Source organism: Rhodamnia argentea, chromosome 9 (genome assembly GCF_020921035.1).
Source record: "Rhodamnia argentea isolate NSW1041297 chromosome 9, ASM2092103v1, whole genome shotgun sequence".
Classification (NCBI taxonomy): Eukaryota; Viridiplantae; Streptophyta; class Magnoliopsida; order Myrtales; family Myrtaceae; genus Rhodamnia; species Rhodamnia argentea.
The window spans coordinates 2,605,908-2,627,906 of NC_063158.1; the positions used below are offsets into that span (position 1 = coordinate 2,605,908).

The window sequence follows — 21,999 nt, forward strand, 5'->3', positions numbered from 1 at the left end:
CGACTACTATATGTCCAACACTGGTTTGCCTAAAACAGCTGAATCCAGTAATAAGTCTCGAGTTAATTACTCTAATAACAGCATTCAGGACCCCAAGGCCACGGTACAAGATCCACACTAGAAAGAAAACTAGGATAAACTTAGATTTAGACAGGCCAGGACATCGGTCTTACAGTCTTACAGCATGCTATCAGTTCTGGCTGGCAGGCGTCTGAAGAAGTTGAGCGGTGCCGAAGGTAGCCTGTGGCGGAACCTAGGATGTCTCATCATGTAAAATCCGGCCAATCCTGCCACCACCTGGAAGGGGATCACATACAATACAAGTGCGGCGACGAGGCAGAAAGTGACAAAGATGGCCGTAGCACGTGGATCCCGCCAGCTCAGCAAAGCCTGAAACCGCTCTCCTTGGGTCGCCACATCGCCAACCACGGTCTGAATCCTACCAGCGACACTTCTAAGCCGATCATACCTCATCCTGATCACATCCGGGCTGCGTGTGGTTGGGAAGGTGTCGAATTCTTCATCCAGCTCGTCAGGATATACCGCTTCAGCTTGCGAGATTTTGGTGTTCATGTGGGGAGGGTACCTGGGGCGATACCTGAAATTCCATACTCCGATCAGAAACATGTACAGAAATATAGTGGGCAGAATCAGCTCTGGGAAGCAGACGAGCATTGCGAAGAGCACGTGCACCAGCACGGTCGTAATGGGATTCCTCCACATGCAGATATCCCCAAACCATTTTCCGACAGCAAACAATCCGGAGAAAACTGACATCAGACGGAAAAAGTTCGCTTTGCTCTTGCGCATACTCCAGAGGTGCGAGTCCACATCGGACATGTACTCCACCACCTCCTTCCGAAGCGGAGGCTCGGCCCGGCCAAGTCTCGCTGCCACTATTGTGACAGCTTGGTGGCGGAGCATGTCAAGCTGCATCACATTGAAGGGCCTCACATAATGCATCTTAGGTAATAGCGGACGCGAATAAGTGAAAAGCATGTTCACTAAAGATGTGCACGAGAACCGTATTGCCAGATGTAATTCTCCCATCTTCTTTACTCCTGTAGGATGGAGCACTAGGAGTGGATATGTGTGCGTGTAGACACGTCCTGTCTCCAAGGTCGAAATTCGGATCCTCACCTTACCAATTTTCAGGTCCTTGTTGCCGTTTGCACCCTTTTCACCGAGCTGGCTGTTATCAAATACACCTATCGTTAGAACTGTGGCCGGATCAAAAACCTCCCAAGTGTACTGCTCGTTATATTTCGGACACAGATTGTCGACAATGGTGCGTGTGCGGACCCATTTGTGACCGTACTTGGCAACACAATATGTATCAGACGTGCCCCTGCCATCTCGTGTTTTCATCGGGTGGAGGCCCACGGCATTCAGAATTCCTAGTTCTAATACACCAATTGATGGCTTCCATAACTGCTTAGCTGTGGGCCGTAGATCGCTGCTATAATGAGTTGACTCATCAAGAACATGATATCCTCCATCGAGACAAACTCGGAGATGGATCTTGCTTGAAAATTTCTCTTTCTTTATCTGATCCACATCCACGGCTATAGGCTTCTCTAGATTGAACCAGCGGGAGTGGATAATCCGATCATCCGCACGCTTTTCCACCGACCCCAAAGGAATGATGACCCTCCCTAGGATCTCATCTTTGCCAGGGGCTACACGGTCCTCAACTGAAAGGATCAGATGGTCTTCGAAAGGTTCGGCAGCAACGAACAAAAGATCCTCATTCCACAAGGAATTGAAGCCTCGAGCCTGAACTGTCTTTGTCTTCATTATCTGGTTCCCTATCTGCACCTTAACATAAACATCTGGGAAACGATTTTTCTCGGTCGGAACTAAGTCTTGAGCCTCCACGACATTAACCCTCACATACCACAACCGCGGCGCATGATAGACCTTCGACCGTATCAGGGCCGAGACCATGGGTGTAGCATCGACAGGCATCGCAGCATCGGAGTGCCAAGCATCGGGAAAGGCCTCGTCAGCCTGGGTGCCGATCCAAACTGCTAACATTAGCTCCCCCTTTATCTTCTCTCCCTTTTTATTTTCAAGCCGGTACCACTCCGGTGCTAGGGGGCTATCCGGCGGGACCCTAAGAGGGACCTCATTCACGTCGAACCGCACAATGCCCACAAAGTCGTCCTTGACCAGATCCTTGTCCTTGACAACAACATCTAGCACGGATGCTTGCATCCGCTCCCTCGAGAAGGCGAACACCTGGTTCCACTCCGGGTTTTGCTTTTTCTCGAAGTGCTTAGTAATTCCCTTATAGTTCCCCACTTTCACCTCGACATACGGATCGAGACTACCAGAAACGTCCATGGCCGGAAGCTCACGAGCCTTAACGACTCTCACGTAGAGAAAATGCATTTGCTCAACGAGATCATAAGTACTTGCTGTCTTGTCACCGCGAATAACACGGCCCGCGACAACTCTTCCCCCTCCCAGGAATGGGCTCGTCTCTTTCAAGGCATATTCAACTGGTTGGGATGACGCTGCAGAGTACATCCGCACCAGCTTCGTAGGATGCGGTTCTGCTTTCATATGGTCGATGCCATACTTTGGCCCGTGATCATGTTGAGGCACATGTTCCCTGTGAGGAATTTCTGGCTCAGGAACCTGCTGTTTCTGTTGATGATTCGTGTTCGGGAGGTGGTGAAATGTGTGTCTCACCCCACCTTTCTCAGCATGGCTGTTAGAAACCATGTTCAGGGCATTTGCACCTGGATCCACTTCAGGGACATCGGTCGCCAGCAGTGGGTTGGAAGACTTTATGTTTGGGTTGTCGGTGATGTACACTTTCAGGCCGAGCTCTCCCCTCACACGTGAAAAAATGCCACGCTTTTCCAGTGGGTAGTGAAGCACGACAGCATCAGAGTAGGGAACGAAGGAAGTGCCGGTAAGGGAAACCTTCCCGAGGAAGTTTCTGGAGTTGGTGGCCTTGATGGTGTTATAGATGTAAGCATCCAGAGTGAGGTAATGGAGATTGGAAGGATCGGCGATGTTGAAGTAGAAGCTCTCATTCCAAACGGGGTTGAGATCCTTTTCTTTGATGGTGGTCCGAAACTTCTGCCCATCAAAAAAGAGCTCCACAAATGCATTGGACGAACCTTGCCCATCTTTTGGCAAAAGATTGTGAGCACCGACAACATCTACTCCTAGTTTGAGGTTGCCCATTATCGAGACAACGGCTGCCTGCAAAACAAAAAAAGTTTCAAGCAATCACCTTTTGGTTTAACAACAGCATACTTATGATAGAAGGACCAAAGGCATTCAACCTATACACTTTTAAAACGAAAGTATATAGAAACAGTGAGAAGAATAGATAAAACAGTGATCTTGGTTCTGAGTAATGCAAGTAGATAGAGGAAATCAAGTTGGACTTAACAGTGTTCGATTAAGAAAAAGTTTGAGATCAACAAGTGCTTTCAAAGAGACCAAAGAGATAATCCTAAGCAGAAACAAATGAATCTGCAAATAAGCATTGAGCTGGAACCCAGCTTCCGCTATATGGTTGGTAAGCTAGGTTTTTTCATCTGTCCTAGTCTGGGGGCACTTAGGCAAGAACAACCCTACAATGCGGTGAAGGCAAGAGACAGAGGGATGCCGGGCAGGGTAATGGCTGTCTCTTGACAAAGTCCATATTGATTTCAGCTAACTTTCAATAGTTTGCAAACTCAGTGAAGAATCAATACTCAAGAGAGTAATATTCTTCAGCATGTACATGATTAAGTAGCTACACGCGCAACTACTGAATAAGCTGTAACAATCTGGATCTGGCAGGACACCAAGATCAGGCACGCTGAACAAATCAAAGCCTTCTGACTCTGAGAATCAGCTAGGAATCGGTGATTACTAAGATTCCGATCGAGTGTTACCTCTAAAGCTCAAGCCAAGCAGTGATAGAATCCAAGAAGTCTTTTCGTTGAAGAAGCGAGCTCTTGAATGGCAAAACACTAGTGCAACGCAACCCACTCTAGCAGTAGCTCCAATCTCTGAAACCATGAAAGACAGAGAAACCCGAGATCAAATCTCAACTCAACAACACATCAATAACCTCGCCATATATGCACAGAACATATAGCTCATCAACTTTCTTACTTTTTCCATGGACACCAATAAATAACTACTGACTGGCACTGCAATTTGAAGCATTGGACAGAGACAAAGGAGAAACTCTTAATAAAACAAGAGCAAGCATAACAACTAATTATAAAACAAGCTAGAAGTTAGGACCCTGCCTTCTCAAATCAGCAGAATCAAAGGCAGAATGATAACTAGCACCATGACAAAGCCCACAAGATCTCTTCTCTTTTGTCTTGTACTGCAAATTATACTGGTCATCGCGGAAATAAAGAGAGATTGTAACTTGAAGTTATGGAAAAGTGAGCCAATTAGAATAATAAAGCAAGCAGATTCAACAGTTGGTTAGGTGCATGTGATGTCTCCCTCGTAAAATGATCAGGAGCCTTTAACAACGCCAAAAGAAAATGCTAAAATAATTGAAAAAAAAAAAATCGAATCGAGTGCATTACACGACGAGTTCAAAGATCCTGAAAGAGCGGTTAAGACACATGACTTAAGGCGACTAATGCAAGCATTATACTGGCAAATAGTCCACTTGGATCCGATAAAACATGCATCGAACTGCGCTATGGGAAAATGTCTGACAGATTCACAGAAGGGGAAAGAACGGAGAAAGGAAACAACCCACGAAGCTTGGGATCGTCTCACGATCTCTTCCCAGACGACCCTTCGCAGAGACGAAGCATTCTCGACTTTCCCATCGCCGCTTGCGCCTCTGGTGCTCTCTTTTTTCTGGGAAAATGACCAGATGTTGTTTGGTGGGGGCAAGATTTGAAAGAGAAAAACGAAGGGTGTATACACCCACATAAATACGTTGAAACGCTTATTTGTCGTTTATTGCAGGGGAGAGAGAGAGAGAAAGGGTCAAAAGGCTGAAATGCATTATCGTTAATGGAGCGCTCATAAAGAACTTTCGAAAGACTCGTGACTCACCAAAATGCAAACGCCATTGCCGAGATCTTTCCGAGTCAAATAGACCCTCAAACGTGAAAATCAAGAACACACACTCGGACAACAACGAAAGAAACCAAACTTTGAGCTGAACAAGCTGTGTCATGCGCACTCATTTTGGAGCTACTCTAAGAACAGGGCACTGAGGCGCGCATTGTCGACAGGGTGTTGAAGCAGTAGTAATGGAATACAGGAAGGAGAGGGCGACTATACCGTTCAGTTCATCAGCCAAAGATGGGAACTTCAGAAGCAGAGAAAGAGAGAACGAGAGGAGTTATGGGGGATGGGTACTTGGAACGAAGAAGAGAGATAAATTTACAGCAAGGCAGCCATAACAATGATGGCATGGTCCCCCATAGGAGAGAGAGAGAGAGAGAGAGTCATTCAAGGTCGGTCCGAGACTGACTGGTCTGGTCTCCTCCACCAGTTTCTCCTGCTTCGCTTCACGAGGCGAGAAGTCTCAATGGGTTCGCCTGCGGTCTGCCTCACCCCATTACCCTGCACTTACACCCTTCTGTACTTAGGAATAATAGTAGTAGCAAAACCAATTTCAAAATTTTTATGAAAGATGATCTTGTTAACTAACCAGTGTAAAATTTTATCGAACATGCTCTACGATTTTTCAAGATACTGATTCCATGTAATTCAAGAAAAAATATGTATGAAAATCATAAAATTTTCCTATTTGATTGTTTAACAACTATTTACCGGGCATATTTTTAGCAAAATTCATACAAAATTTTCTTTTATATATACATATATGTGCGTGCATTTTTCGAGGATGGATGTGACTTGTATGAAGGCCAACATTTGCACATATTTGGAAGGCTAATGTGAATCTAGGTTATAAATAAGTTTTCTTTTTTACTGATTTTAAACTAGTTCAATAGTGAGGTTAGCTTCATGGGGTTGTTGGCATGGGTATGTGACATAATAGCTGATTAATATGGCCACCTAATAACAATTAATTTTTTAGAAAAAATGGTTTGATTTTTTTTAAGGTAATTGATAAACGCCTCACGGTTGCAGTACTATCAATTGCAACACCCTGGATATCAATTTCCAGAAACCGTCTCACCAGGGTTCTGCAAAATTGAAAAAAGGTCTCGTGGGCAACACTTACTTCATCCTTAGCAATTGTAATAATCGGATTCGTTAATATTCCCGAGCCTAAAGCGAGTTACAGACACTTTTTGATGAAAAGTATATCGTGCGGGAATATAGTAATAAACAAAAAAGAATAAAGATGTTTGGCACTGGCTTAACAACTCTTTAACCCGCGAATGTACAAAGATACGATACATCGCGACGTGACCGAATGAACTATAGGGCATGACTGCAACCAAACCAAAATGGGAATCCAGGCTACGAGACGAGCACGACGAACTCCATTTCACGGCTTGATTGAAACATCACACGCATTGAAAATTACGCGAGACGACGCGAATGAGACTGCCCCGCACGAAACCTCCATCTTCTCTGCTGCCGAACTGGTGAACAGGAGTAAATGGTGGGTAGTAGATGAGGAATGAATGCGACCATTATGGCAAGAGGCATCATGGGAGTCTGCGGCAGATTATGGAGCATGGATTGGACTAAGTAATTAATACGCGGTACGTACCGCACGTGGATGGAGAGTTATTGCCCCTCGCCCCAGCCTGAAGAACGAGCAGAGAGGAAACGCAAAGGGCTTCTGAGTTCTGGCTATGCCCACCCGCCGGGTGGTTGGTCAACTTGGTCTATCCAATGATCCAAGAGTTGAATTTTCAAGTTGAAGATCATAAGCTTGACTCCACCAATTTATCCTCCATCTCATGAAATCCCGTCTAATATGCGTGTGAAGGGCGGGCTTGGACTTAGGTGTATCGCCAATTTTGGTCGTCTACTAGCCCCTAAGCTTGCTAGGAAAATTATCAAAAGAAATGCTAAACATATCGTGTGGATGACAATTCAGCCATATATATTTCAAATTGGCTTATCAAAAGAAATCCTAAACATATCATGCGGACGTCAATTCATCCTTGTACTTTTCAATTTAGCCAATTTAGTCATAAACTTTTTGACGATTTACCGATGTAATTTTTTTTTTATCAATTTTGATTTGAAATCGCTGGCCGTCTTGCATGGTATGGCCGGCATTGACGTAAAATTTTTGCAATTTTTCTACTTTTTTATTTTTATTTTTTTTAATTCTTCATTGTGGCCGACGAGGAGGGTCGTGATGGTCGGGTGAGGACTATAACCCTCGCCTAGTGGCTAGTGACCCTCGCCGACCATAATGAAGATAAAAATAAATAAAATAATAAAAATCATGCATACAAATTTTAGAAAATTGTTTAAAAATTTGTAAAAGTTGTTCAAATCAAGATCGATCATGTCACGTATGACAATCAGCATCCACATTAGAAACTTTCGATCGAAATTGATAAAAAAAAATTACATTGTTAAATAGTCAAAATGCTTAGGATTAGTTGACCAAATGTGAAGGTTTGGTTACTATCTCACCCGGCGCAAAGAAAAAGGTAGGTACCAAACCCGCTCAATCCATTTCTCTTATTTCGAAGGAAAGATAGGTTTATATCTTGTCATGGGGCCAATCTTTGCTTTTGATTCTTTGACTTGTGCCCTTTGATGTATTGAGTCCTTGGATCTTTAGTTTGTGCAGGCAAGCCCTTTGGTTGCTTGGAAAATATTTTCCCTTTTTGGAAAAATCTCCTTCAAAAGTGAGAAAAATATTTTCCTCTTTATAAGAGGAAAACATTTTCCTCATCTTTCCTTTCTCCACTATTTCACATTTTCTTTCTTTTTAATTATTTTTTTCATTTTTTATTTCAAAATTTAAAAAAAAAATCTAATAAAATTAGCTTTAACTTTTAATTAGTTTTGAATTAATTTCTTTAATTTTTTCATCTTCTTTTTTTTTCTTTATCACCGGCCTCATTAAAGGTTGGCGAGCTCAAGCCGAGCCTCGCCGGATCCGCCAGGCGAGCCCGGAGAGCGAGGCTTAGCCTCGCTTGAGGCCGGTGACGCCGAGGCTCGCCTCGCCCGAGCTGACGATCGATTGACAAAGAAATTGAAGAAAAAAGAAGAAAAAACAATTAAAGGATGTAATTAAAAAATAAAATAATTAAATTTTAAGTTTTTATTCGAAAGATAAAAAATAATTAAAAATTCATAATTTTTCTAGAAAAATCAATTCCTTGCCAAACGATGGAAATCGTTTTCCAATTCATTATTAAGTCTTAGCTAAACACCAAAAAATATGATCATTTTATAAAATTATTATATTTTTTTGCAAAACATATGAAGTTTTAGTGATTAATAGACTTTATTTATCTGGGCGTGGCTGCTAATATGGTGTTTGTAATTCTAAAGTTAGTCTGCCTATCCACCTTTTAAGAGAGGTCCTCAGGAATCGCCTTAAATGATGATACGAGAAACCTCACAAAAATTAAGGGGGAAGAACTATTACACAAGTTTTTTTTTTCTTTTGGGTCGAATATTACACTAGTTAAAATCATCAAAATGAAATTTAGGATGCGTTTGTTTCAATAGAAGTGTTTTTTGAGAATTGATTTTCTAGATTTTCACACGTGTGCTTTTTTGAAAATGACATAATTAACGGAAAACACTTTTCGGTCAATAAAAAATTCATGCATAAAGTTAATAAAGTGAATTCCTAAATCTAATTTGATGAAAACATTTTTTGAAATTACTCATATCAAATTTTTAAATATTTTATTTTATTTATATATTTATTTTTTTGTTAATTTTTGAAGTGTTTTTCTTTTTTTCTTCCTCCACCAGCTGCCGAGCCTTGGCGACCGTCTACAAACGTGGGTTCGTGAGCTCGAGCTCAGGCGTGGCCGCGCCGGCTGGTCGCGATGAAGGGAGAAAGAAAAAGAAAGGAAATATAATAAAAAGAAACAAAATACTAAAATATATATAAATTAAAATTATTTTTTTTTAGCATGAGATAACGTTATGATATTGAAATCATTTTCCAAATGAGATCTAAATACCATACATAGGAAAACTAACATTTCTTGAAGAATAATTTCCCGAAAAGCATTTTCCTTTTTATGGAGTTTTTCCCTGATTAAACGCACCCTTCCACTTTACTTGATGAAATATCTTAGTAAGATGAAGATTAATTTCAAAATGCAGTCTGACGTGGACATCGAATTCCAAAGTGCCGCATGCTAAATATGTGCAGACTAATCCCAAACTAGTTTGACATAAGTTAATTTAAAATGTGATTAGTTTATAAAAACTAATGAATGAAAAATATTTATATTGCCACGAAAAGTTTTAGACCTAAATTATTATCGATAATAATAATATTGTTCATTGATTAATTATTTTAAGCAATATAAGTGTTTGAATTTAAGAGAATATATTTTAAATAATTTTAATTTTTTCGAAATAAACAAAGCCTTAGTAATTACATTCATTCCATCCATGAATTTTCTCATTGTTATTATTACGGGTGAGCATGGGCCGGGTGGATAGGATCCAGACTAGATCTTGAAACCGACCATGTTATAACAAGTTTCCAATTTTTGGAACCAAGAACCGACCACGTTTATTCCAAAACCTATTTTGGAACCGACCCTATTTTTTTATCCGGTTCTAAGGTCTACCCGAGAACCTGTTTTTCTTTTATTTCTTTTTCTGATTTCATTTTTTCTATCAAAATAATGTGAGTATCGATGAAATAATCTAAAGTAAAATGTGAATAATAAAACTCATTAGCCACTAAAAGCAACAATCCCTAATATGAGCAATAAAAATGACAATCCATCAAAAGCAACAATTCAAAATATAATAATAGAAGTTACAATCCACCAAATACAATAATGATCCTACAAAACGCTGATTTAACAAATGCAATTCTTCCTATCGCACTACACCAAAATCCGCTAATAATTTCTCATTTATGTCTTGCATGTCAAAAGACTTGAAGCCCACTTTGAAACTTGCAAGGTTGGCAAAAGAAGCGATATATATTTAAACAGTAGCCAAAACCGATCCGGGTGGGTCTTCACCTAAAATCGGGAATATGATCGGTTTCAACCGGTTCCCAAAAATTGGAATCGGTTCCCAAACTAGTTAGAGTAGGAACCGATTCTCGATCCTGTTTTTTAGGTGGTCCGATCCGGGTTTCGGGTAAACCCGATCCGATTGCACACCCCTAATTATTATTCGAGAAACACTGGTGCTCTGGCCTTTTAATAGTCCCTTGAGAGATCAATATCTCGCTGTAGTTTCTTTACCAATATATATACAAGTTAATAAAGAACAGAGCTTACATTATCATGGCAACTATATTTAAAAACTTAAGACGTTACATAAAGACGTGATTTAATACACAAATACTTAGATGAGGCAAATGGGCCCGAAAAGATTTGAACCCACCTCTTGCTTTGACATTATGTTAAATTTCACGAGATCACTGTCACTTGTTAAAAAAGCTTAAACTGTTAGATGAATGCATAATTAATGTTTGATTTGTTTGGTCAAAAATAAATGATTTGGAAAATATTTTTCAAACTAAGATCGTGTATAAAAGTAAATGACTGACAAATATTGTCCTCATTTACATAAATATTTAGACATAACTTATTTTCGATAATGTAAATATTAATTATTAATTAATTATTTAAAATGATATATAATCAATTTATTTATTTATTTATTTTCGAAACAAACGAAATTTATTTAAATATTCTATTACAGCAGAGATGGGCAAACCCCACTTAGCAAAAGACAAACAGTTCCTGTCAAATCCACAAAATCCTATTTTGCCTCTCTCTCCCCCTCGCTCTGGCATACTAGCACAAGCAGATTAGCAGACGGTTGAGGAAAGAGCAGCGAAAATGAAGCTCAAAGTCTACGTAGATCGCATGTCGCAGCCGTCTCGTGCTATCATCATCTTCTGCAAGTACGATTTTCCCGATTTCTTTCTTCAGTTCCGTCTTGTGCTCGCCATTATTCGATACTCTGCTTCTTCTACTTCTTCTTCTTCTTCTTCTTTTACCGAATTTTGAATTGGGTCTTGCACTCACGTGATTCAGGGTCAATGGGATCGACTTCGAGGAGGTGAGGATAGACCTCTCTAAGCGCCAGCATCGGTCCCCCGAATTCAGAGGTGCACTCATAGTACCATGATTGGGTAGTCTTGTCGCGTTTGAGCGCGTTTTGTAGATTCCCATGAAATTGACAATTCAAAGATGCAATCTTTTGATAATCATTGGATGTCGATCAGACGCGACGGTATGTCCGTTCATGTTTTGACATGTGGAAAGCTTAGTGGCATCTAATGTCTCTACTTGCGCTTCTGATTGGGGTAGGTGGAAGAAGATCTTTGATTGTTATCTTAAAGTGGAAATGAAGCTGGGAAATTCATTGAATTCTCAATAAATTTCTATTGGGAAAAGTTCTCGCTTTCATTATTTTTTGTTAAGGAAAGTGCAAATTTTGTTCGACGCCCACTGTCGGTTGGAGAGCCTCCACGCCTTCTAAAGAAGATGATAAACACCTTTCTCAGTTTTGTGTTGTACCCGTCTGCTGATTGAGCAGATATACACAATGAAGGAAGAAATCTAGGGCGCAAGGAAAAATGAGATGTTTTTGTTGAATAGCTGGGAGAATATGACTGATAAGTGATAATCAAATAAGATGCTTAACGGCTAAAACCTTTTTCCCTCGATCGAAATCGTTCAGATGTTGAAACGAGTCATAGATGCGAAGGAAAGGTGCTTTGGAACCATTGAAGTCAAGGTTGTGCTCCATACTTCCTAATGGATCTGCAAGCTGTTTGTATTATACGTGAATAACCCATATGTTCTGCCTCAGGTCAGACGTTTGGCCTTGTACTTTCTGGTTGTCATGAGTTATTAGATGACACTCTACCTGGTTTTCATCTCATATCTGTTTAAGGGTAGATCGCTTTTCTGTACATCATTTTTATTTCGTGGCTACAATTGGCATAGTTGTTACTGCTGAGGAAAGCTTGTGTGCTGAGTTCATACACTTATTTGTGGTTCAAATTTGCAGATGTAAACCCAATGGGACAAGTTCCAGCTATTGTTGATGGGAGACTTAAGCTTTTTGAAAGGTACTGGAGCTGTTTATCTTTCTGTTTGCTTTGTCAAGGTTGAAGTGCAAGAGTAGCAATATGCGAAGAAGACAAAGAACCTTTTTTCCAAAGTTTAAAAAAATTTCCTAAAATGAAAAAGAAAATACAGTGTCTGAGTTACAGCATCTTAAGCAGTTCATTAGAAGATTAATACATCTCCTAAACAGCTTCCTGGAAAAGATGCGCTGGAGACCCTGGATTCATCATAAGCTTTTCATTTTTTTTTTTTTTGGGTAAGGAAGTTTTTCATTTTTTTACTACTTCAGCATATCTTATTCTAACCCGAAATTAAGCAGCACTAGTTCCCTTTAAGACTTTAGTAGTCCATATTTATATTGGAGTGTAGGTGGCGTATATATGTGTGTTTCGCAATGATCACTAATTGCAGTCAAGTGTGCATCTTTATCTCTATTTCCTCCTGAAGTTTTCTTTGCTGTGAACTCCTCCACATCACTATTTGAGTATGATTATATGGCTTTGTGGGGAAGGTGCTATGTACTTCATGGTACATGCACACACATCTAGATTTTCCTGTAATCTTATCAATGCGTCAGAATATCTCGTATTGTGAATGGAAATGAAAGGTCATTCCTGATGCATTGGTGAAATTAGCAGCAGTGTTTTTAAGCCATTTTATACATTTGTGGGGAATGCTATTGAACAGATCCTTGGCCAGTTTTCATCTTCTTCAGCGTTAGAAAATGTTTTTATTTGCCATTATATTTCATCACAGATATTCCAGATTTACAATGTTTTCTTTCACTTTCATGTTTGCAGTCATGCTATTCTCATCTATCTTAGCTGCGCATTTCCTGGGGTTGCAGATCATTGGTAAGCACAGTAATCCTTGTTAATCTACTCAAACCATTTTAAACTGTAGGAAATGCATGTTCGGAAGTGGATTCAAATTGATGTTCTACCACTAGGTTCCTGCAGAGCAATCTTAAGCAATTGAAGTTCCTTCTGTGCTATTATTCTGGTATTAATGATTATAGTTTCACAGTGAAAATGTATAGCTTGGTTTTGATAGCTGGCAGTAGGCTGATGCATTCAGTTCAATATGGAGATTCAATTTGCATTTATATCACTTCCTTTGCCATAGGATCGTGTGTTCTTTCACTGTATGGATGATTATCATGTTCCAATACTTCTCGCATTTAATTTAATCTGTGCATTCTGTTGTTTGATAATTTGTAATCTCTGACAGGTACCCTGCTGATCTTTCCCGGAGAGCTAAGATACACTCAGCATTGGATTGGCACCATTCCAATTTACGACGGGGAGCAGGTGAAAAATACTTCACATTTTTAGATAATGTAGCACCTGATTGGCCCTTTTAAACTTCAATCTGGATCATGCAGATTGATGCCTTCTAGGTCAGTTTTTCACTCTATTTGAATTGCAAGAAACGTACACATATTCATCAATTTAGTTCATCAAACAATCTTGACGGGGATGAGATTAATTTTTCAAAAGACAGGCAGTGTCCCTAGAATTTTGCCAGAACACAAAGGGTGGCGGAGTATTCACCTAAGAAATAACCTTTCCAGTGAAATAGGAGTTGAGCTAGTTTTAGATTGCCCTGATTTAAAATGTGATGATGCCTTCAAATTTTGTGATCTTGCAGAGCCATCTGAACATAGAACATTTGACATATGATATTTCTAACTTTGTTTTGCCTGTGTTAAGGCTCTTTGCATATTGTGTAACCTTTGAGAAATTCCCTATAGTTTTCACATAATCTTGCTTCAGTCACCATAATTGAACATTACATGACTTGTCTTTGTTTCAGCTGCCTATGTGCTGAATACTACTCTGGCTCCTGCGCTTGGACTACCATTGAACCCAGTATCTGCTGCTGAGGGCGAGAAACTTCTGTCCTCATCTTTGTTGAAGATAGAGTCTATCTGGCTCAAAGGCAATGGTCCATTTCTGCTAGGTGGCTTTCAGCCATCCATCGCTGACCTCAGCTTAGTATGTGAAATTATGCAATTAGAGGTATGTTCTGCCTCATATGTTATCAGTGACAAAATTCATCGCACTTTACTGAAAATTTTAAATTATTGACAAGAGGGCAGCTGTTTGCCTTCAATGCATTTTATTCTATCTCCAAACTTATGTATTAGTTTGGTTTAGCCATATGACCGATGACATATGTCTTCCCAAGTGCACACATTGAATATGGAGATCCTTAATCTCTTTTTTAATATTCTGTTTTGGGGAAATATCCCATTTGATTGAGTAGGGATATTGTCACATTGTGAATCAAAGGAAACTGGGATGGGGCTAGGGCCCAACTTGTAAATCACCTTTCTTTTTGACATAGACATGTAATCACTTCATGTGGAACATGGATACACTTATATGTAAGTTAAGAAAGATTAAAGATATCAATCAGAGCTTAGCAAAACTAGTTTTGTGCTATCCTTTCAAGAGAATATTTCCTTGAGAAAAAAAATTCAAGCAGGCATCATACTGGTTGCGTGAGGCTTTGGTAGGTGCAGTTGCCCAAAGGACACAAGTTTGATAAGGAAGCTGATAATGCTGTTTTTCTACTCCAGGTACTTGATGACAAGGACCGTAATCGCATTCTCGGTCCCTATGAGAAAGTTCAAAAGTGGGTGGAGAGCACAAGAAAAGCGACGCAACCACACTTTGACGAAGTACATCAAGTCCTATCGAAAGTAAAGACAAGATTACAAATGCAGCGTTCAGCAGGAGCAAACACCGAGGCTGATTCGACAAGAAAATTGACTTCGAAGATGTGAACACTCGTAAGGGCGTGCTTTTGAACTTATTGTGACGATGCTTGGTTCTCCTGTAAGGCATCTAGCCCAAGATCGGGTGGTGTTTGCTTTTAATGATCGTATGCAGTACTATGCTGTGATTGAATAAATCTGCACAGTCGAAGCTCAGCTTTCTGGTTACTGGCTGATTCCATCTCGGAAACAATTTGTGTTTTGAAATAGGGATAATTGCAGTACTAGAATTTGTTGTGAAATTGCCATCGAGCACTAAAACTTTCAAATAGTACACGGGGTATTAAAAGACTAGAACTTAAACTTGTGAACTATGAGGGGAAGTCTGCTGGCATATAAGCATGTGGTTGAGTCAAACCTCTGGCTTCTCAAGCTAGAAGCTATTTAGAGTAAGGGTTGGTGCAAGCGAGAGGAGAATTCGGAATTTAATTGTTGCCGTATTAGAAGACGAGAGCCTAATGGCAATTGCTGATTTGTTAGCGGAGGGAGGTGCTGGGCAATGAATAGTGTCATTCGTGGACAGTCACCTGGTGGGATATAACCCTCTTTTCATTTCCATAGACTAGGCAAATTATTGCAATGAAGTCTCCGTTAACTCCGTTCGATTTGGCTAATCAGAAAAATTTAACGTGAAAATTTTAATTACTTTTCCTAAAATACATATAGCGCTGATGTGGTGCTTGGTGGGCACTACTTCTTGAAAAAAAAAAAATTGAAACAAATATACAAAACCCACATGACGAGGCTTAGCCACCCTGCCACCGCCGCTTCCGCAATGATGCCACCACCACCACTGATCGGCGACATCACCACCAGCCGCCAAGATCCGGCCTTGTCCCAATCATGTTGGCTTTGAAGATTCTGCAGGCTCAACCATGACCGTTTTAGCTTCCCAGGCTTCTGACCACGAGCTTCGTTGAGGTTGGCCAACCCTCGAGTCTGCCATCGTAGCTCCAACTTCCAGGCTTCTTCAAGCTCGCGGTGATGACTGCTCAATCTTCGTCAAGCTTGCGGCCGTGGCTGCTCAACTTTTTGTCAACTTTTGTGAAGCTTGGCCATGGCCGCTTGAGCTTCTGAACATGGTTTTGTGGAGGTCAACCTTGAAGATCGCGATAAGGACATAGTAATGGGTGGATCAGAGTTGGGTGATGCGGTGGTTGAAGCAGTCCTAGAGTCAGGTGACGATGGTGGTGGACGGATTTAAGCGACGGTGGACCAAGGAAGAAGAACATGCTAGAGTTGCAGATGCCACGTTAACGTCTCTCTTCGAACAATAATAAAAAACCGGCATAGTTGCATTTGCCGTTACTCTAGTTGGACGGACTTAACGAAAAAATACTTGATTGTACAAATTTGTCAAGTTTTAGGACTTAATTGCATTATTTAAAATTTGCGTCGATTGAGATTTCATCCCATCATCCTACACTTGCTGATACTAAGAACGTATCATTGAATGGATTTTCAAGGAAGAATATTTCCTTTCCATTGAAGGACTAATATGCTCACAGGTACATGATGCCCACTTCATTTGCTTACTTCTACAGATCTGCCAGGTTGATTTACACCACTCCCTAGTGCGCTTTCACCGGATGGGAATGGTCCTAGCGATAAATGATCCCGTCGCTATCCCATGCGTTGGTGAGAAGTGTCCAGTTCTTTCGGCCTCTTGTAATTCTTCAACAGGAGAGAAGAACAAACAACACTGACAGAGGAGGCTGCCATTGCCACTCCAGCAATCCAAGGTGGTAGCCTGAATCCTGTAAACGGGGAGAGGATCCCGGCTGCTATCGGTATTCCTACGACGTTGTAACCAAAGGCCCAGATGTAGTTCCAACGGATCCGGCGGAACGTTTTCCTGGAGAGATCGATGGCGGTTATCACATCTTCCAGATTGCTCTTCATGAGGACGATGTCGGCAGCCTCGATTGCTATTTCTGTGCCAGCACCGATCGCCATTCCTACGTCGGCTACCACGAGTGCCGGTGAGTCGTTGATCCCATCTCCTACCATTGCCACTGTATAACCTGAAGCCTGTCATTGTCACAGGTGAAGTTGTATTAGTAGTGTAAACTAGCAAAAAGCTTTCTTTGAGTTAGCAGATAGGAAGTAGAGGCTTGGGCATGGCTGATGGTTGAATGGATGGAGGTGGTTTAAGTACCTGTAAGTCCTTGACTTTCTCGGCTTTCTGCTCCGGATTGGCTTCTGCAATAACTGTTTCGATGCCGACCTCCTTGGCGACGGATTCGGCAGTGCCCAAGTTGTCACCTGTAACCATGATGCTCATCACTTCCATGGACTTGAGAATGGAGATAACTTCGCGTACACCTGGTTTTAATGGATCCGATATGGCAAACACTCCCGTCACCTCTTGGTCAAAGGACACTAGAATCCCAGTCTGAGCCAGTTTTTCGGCCTGTGCTAGTATGCTCTCGGCATCCTCGGGAATGATCATGTCGTGTTGCAGCATCAAGCTTTTGTTTCCTATTAATATTTCTCTGTGCCTAACCATGGCCTTGACTCCATGGCCAGGGACAGAGACAAAGTCTCTTGCTTCTGGCCAGATGGATTTGTCCCCTTCTTCCCAAAATGTTTTGGCATGTTCAACAATGGCCTTGGCCAAGGGGTGCTCGCTGTTGACCTGACACACATTCATTATACTGACCAGATAATCAGTTCCGAAGAAATCAGATAATCAACAAAATTACTTTTTGGGTGCAATATGTCAAGAACAAAGATGTAAAAGGTGTTTGGCAATGGAAAGGCTACCTCAGTTGCAGCGACGAGCTCGTAAAAATGTTGTGGTTCCATGGTCTTCAAGAGTTTTGTGTAGACCACCACTGGCTTCCCCATTGTGAGTGTTCCTGTCTTGTCAAACACGACACAGTTCACCTAGGATTGAGCAGAACACAAGATTATGATGATGAAAGAAGAGTTCAGGCAAGTGTGATAGTATGGAAGGACGGAAGATGCAAAACAGTCCATCTCTGCCACCTCTTCGTTGGCCTACTTGAATGAGAAATACACAGATATTTTCGTCACAGCTTCGACGGGAAACTAGCTTACAAAGAGAAACTAGAGAGAAACTAAGAAAAAACTAGGGAAACTCCCCAATATAAGGCTAAATTGAGTTCAACCTGATAGAGGTTAAGCTGTTTAGACAGGGTATTTGTCCTGTCATCCATGGCTACGTAAATATCTTGTATACTAACCTTATGTGTACTTTCCAATGCTTGGCCTCCTTTGATCAGGACACCATGAGATGCCCCAAGTCCGGTGCCGACCATCACTGCAGTTGGCGTTGCTAGGCCGAGGGCACATGGGCAGGCTATGACCATCACGGCTATTCCGAACTGCAGAGCAAGTTCGAAGCTATTCATGGAAGCTGGAAGCCAAGATTGCGGATAGCCATGATACTTCCCCACCAAAAGCCAGGCAGCCCATGTAGATACTGAAAAGATTATGACCTGCGCGAAAGACCATTTGCTCAGCGAGATACTTTTCCTTCCAATGGTTGCTGTAAGTGAAGGTGCTGTTACTACTTCCTAGGGTTCAAGTTGTTGTGATGGTTTGATGCTGTTGGATCCGTGCACTACTCAATTCATTTATTTATACAGATTCATAAGAGCACGTTGGTTTGGCTATGTTTGCAAGAAAAGTCGTGGGAGTGCTGAAGACAGAGAAAACTTGCTTACCAAAGGCACGAAGTACTTGGAGATGCGATCTGCGAAATTCTGGATAGGAGCCTTGCCCATTTGGGCCGACTCGACCAGTCGAACAATCTTCGAAAGGGCAGTGGCGGATCCAACTTGTGTTACCATAATATGCAGGACTCCGTTCTGATTCACCGTGCCTCCAATCACCACATCTCCCTTGGTCTTCATCACAGGTTTGGGTTCTCCTGTTATCATGCTCTCATTGACATGGCTTTGCCCCCAGATGACCAAACCATCCGAGGCTACTTTTGCGCCTGGCATGATCTTTATCACATCGTTCTTCTCTATCAGCCGGGTATCGATTTCGTGCTCATCAGTCATGTTGCCCTCCTCATCCATTGTTAAGAGAACTCCTGTTTCAGGTGCCAAGTCCAAAAGCTTGGCAATGGCTTCAGAAGTCTTTCCCTTGGCCAAAACCTCCAAGTACTTCCCTAAGAGTATGACCGTGATGAGCATGCAACTTGTCTCAAAGAAATCCATGCTCTTGAAAGTTTGAGAAGTTGCGGATCTCAACAATGAGTAGACAGAGTATAAGTACGCAGCATTCGTCCCTAAAGCAATCAGAACATCCATGTTAGCAGAACCGTGGCGCGAAGCTTTAAAAGCCCCAATATAAAATCGCCGTCCAATGATGAATTGTACTGGAGTGGACAGGACCCATCTCAAAGTTTCTCCAAAAGTCAGCGCGTTCACAACTTTGACATCTAATACACAGTTAATCCTAGGAATATACATGAAAACCATAGAGGTCAGAAAGACAGGAACGGTGAACACTAAACTCCAGAGAAAAGATCTGCGGTATTGCTCGGTTTCTTCTTGCTTACGAGCTTCTCTTTCTCGTACTCCTTCAGGAATTATACTCGCCTTGAGATGGCCAGACCCCGTCGACTCAATCACTTTGACGAAGCTCCTGGGTCCTGTCAAATCTTCTTTATAGGATATGGAGATCTTACTCATTGCATGATCTGCATCCACAGATTGAACCCCAGGAAGTGCCTGGAGAGAACTTCGGATGATTTCCATTGTACGAGAAGGGTTATCTGTTTGGATGCCCTCAACTTTGAGCTGTAACTTGCTAATATCTGTCCCTGAACTCACAAGAGTGGCCTCAAATCCAGCATCCTCAATGGCTTTGAGCAAGTTGTTGTAGCTTGAGATGCTTGAGTCGTAGTATACTTCTGCTTCTTCTGTCACTAAAGCCACATGGGCCTTCTGCACGCCCCCGACCTCTCGTAAAGCTGATTCAACTGTGGAGGAACAAGAGGTGCAAGTCATCCCATTTACACGGATCCGACATACCTGGACTGATCTCTCACTCATCTCCTGTTAAAATGTTTACAAAAGTTAATTTAGATGGAAAGACCGGCGAAGCAGTAAAAGCCAGAATGCTACGGGCTCTTCTCTAGTTGTCATGTACTTATGAAAACGTTGCGGTATTCTACTAAAAGATTTGAGAACGTGTTAGAGTAGAACCGTAGAAGAATCAGGATTGAACTAGTTAAAATTTGTTTTCCGATAAATCGAATAAAACATCTGCAGCTTTTGTTGTTAGTTATCTGTTAGTGGACAGAGCTGCGGGCAAAGAATTCTGTCATTCATAAAAACATTAGACATTCCATCCTCTGAAACCAACACCTTTGATGTAACGATTCTTCCTACGTTGATGATCTCAAAACACAAGATTGGTTGATGAGTACTTCACTCCAAGTGGAAATTTTGTGTTCACTAAACAGCATCCCCAAATGCTATATCCGAATCGCTACAACGGTTTATAAACATCGGCTGCGAATTTTTTGCAATGCATCACATCCTTGCAACTGCACCAAAAGGCGGCATGGACTCAGGCCAACTTACTTCGACATCCACAATGGCTTCTTGGACTCCTGGAAGTCGCTCAACCGCCGTTGCCACTGATCCGGCGCTCGCAGAGCTCCTCATTCCGGTCGCCAAAGACATCGCACTCGCCTCTAATCCTGCCGTGGAGATGCTAATGTGTTTCAGGAGTCAATGCCACTTCAAATTCGAACCCTGTCTTTATCTGCCTCTTATATACAAAAACATTGCTCTTCCACCCTCATCAATAATGGCCACTTCGGCCCACTAAAGGGAACGAACAGACTGTAGCACTAAAAACAGAGATGAAAAGCAAAGACCATGAGATGATTTTTGCTCAGTCTCAGTCTTTGGCATGGACCGAAGAAAAGGGCATCTGCTTTTCCGCATTGCCTCTGAGCTTTTCTTATTGCAAAGCGAGCAACTTTGGCTCATGATTTGAAGGACACGCATTATTGCCGCTTTAATATGTTAAGTAATGAATAGGCAAACCATGAAGAGTTTACAAGTGGCATAACTTTTTTTAAAGTTTGTAGTGGCGATGTTTGTCACTAAGGGTCCCACCGTGATCGATTTGCTCTGTTTTGGCCCATAAAGAAAAGGAATTCGTGTTTCTGGGACGATGTCTTTCTGTCCCTACATTAAGCAAAAGTCCCATGATCTTCTGTTGCCATGTATTTCTGACACTGAACTCTGAAAAATGGTTTGAACAAGCAAACGTAGGTGTTGCCATGTTGGCGATGGCGATGGGCTTTGCTAGCATATAACAGTCTTTTGGGGCGATTGTGAGAATAACTATATGTTGTGAGCCACAAATTCTGAAAAGAGCGTGACTTCTTTTCCAAAAGCACAAGAAGTTCAAAATAGTCTATAGTTGAATCAAAGCAAATAATATCTAGAAAAGTCTTAACAGGAAATGGTTAGAAGGAAGTCATGAAAAATTACGCATGGCCATCTCCATAAGTGGTTTTCTATAGACTTGTGTATGTCTTCATTGTGAAGGTTCTTGGACCAGAAGCTACAAATCCATTTGATTGACAAGCCAACCGTAGACCACGGCAACATGCAGCATGGATGTCCACTTATGTTGCATTAACGTGCAGCAGTATGTCCGCTTAAGTTGCATATAAGGTGTCCAACTCTTAGTACATGCGGCGTCTAAAATAAAATTAAACGCAGCGGAAACAAAAATCTATACATGTAAATCTATACATGTATATCCAGAGACGTTGTTCGTGCGTTTTAATCAAGAATCATAAGAATGTTAGAAAGTCCAACCCAAAAGCTTAAGCTAATAAGTGGAGGGAGACTACATGAATATAAAGAGAGTATAAGACCCATCGTCGAGCGATGTGGGACAACGGAATTTGACTAATGGGGGGTGCAAGTTGGATTACGAGTGGAAATTGACTAATGGGTGATGGGCATACATATGCGAACAACACTAACTTTGATACTATATTAGAAAGTCCATCCAAAAAGCTTAAGTTAA

General features: G+C 41.5%; 3 protein-coding genes across 5 annotated transcripts; 1 reads left to right on the plus strand and 2 right to left on the minus strand.

Moving 5' to 3' along the window:
• Window positions 1–24: 24 nt before the first annotated feature.
• On the minus strand, window positions 25–5,096 carry LOC115756092 (FT-interacting protein 7). 2 transcript variants are annotated; one of them, XM_030695772.2, is made up of 3 exons: window positions 5,044–5,096; window positions 3,903–4,019; window positions 25–3,219 (listed from the first exon to the last, which is right to left on the minus strand). In XM_030695772.2, exon 3 carries the CDS (start codon window positions 3,199–3,201, stop codon window positions 178–180), a length of 3,024 nt encoding a protein of 1,007 aa, XP_030551632.1. In that variant the 5' UTR covers window positions 3,202–3,219; window positions 3,903–4,019; window positions 5,044–5,096; the 3' UTR covers window positions 25–177. The 2 variants fall into 2 exon arrangements, with proteins under 2 accessions (XP_030551632.1, XP_030551631.1); XM_030695771.2 differs by lacking the exon at window positions 5,044–5,096 and adding an exon at window positions 4,739–5,033.
• Window positions 5,097–10,842: 5,746 nt separating this feature from the next.
• Window positions 10,843–15,129, plus strand: LOC115756112 (glutathione S-transferase T1). Of its 2 annotated transcripts, XM_030695794.2 has the most exons (7): window positions 10,844–11,005; window positions 11,139–11,212; window positions 12,121–12,181; window positions 12,980–13,033; window positions 13,410–13,489; window positions 13,995–14,200; window positions 14,764–15,129. In XM_030695794.2, the coding sequence occupies exons 1-7, from the start codon at window positions 10,941–10,943 to the stop codon at window positions 14,968–14,970; spliced, it is 747 nt and encodes a 248-aa protein (XP_030551654.2). In that variant the 5' UTR covers window positions 10,844–10,940; the 3' UTR covers window positions 14,971–15,129. The 2 variants fall into 2 exon arrangements, with proteins under 2 accessions (XP_048141586.1, XP_030551654.2); XM_048285629.1 differs by lacking the exon at window positions 12,980–13,033 and having other exon boundaries at window positions 10,843–11,005.
• Window positions 15,130–16,291: 1,162 nt separating this feature from the next.
• LOC115756114 (probable copper-transporting ATPase HMA5) lies at window positions 16,292–20,714 on the minus strand. Its single transcript, XM_030695797.2, has 6 exons — window positions 20,529–20,714; window positions 18,654–19,997; window positions 18,171–18,425; window positions 17,728–17,850; window positions 17,120–17,599; window positions 16,292–16,992 (listed from the first exon to the last, which is right to left on the minus strand). The coding sequence occupies exons 1-6, from the start codon at window positions 20,628–20,630 to the stop codon at window positions 16,585–16,587; spliced, it is 2,712 nt and encodes a 903-aa protein (XP_030551657.1). The 5' UTR covers window positions 20,631–20,714; the 3' UTR covers window positions 16,292–16,584.
• Between the last annotated feature and the right edge of the window lie 1,285 nt (window positions 20,715–21,999).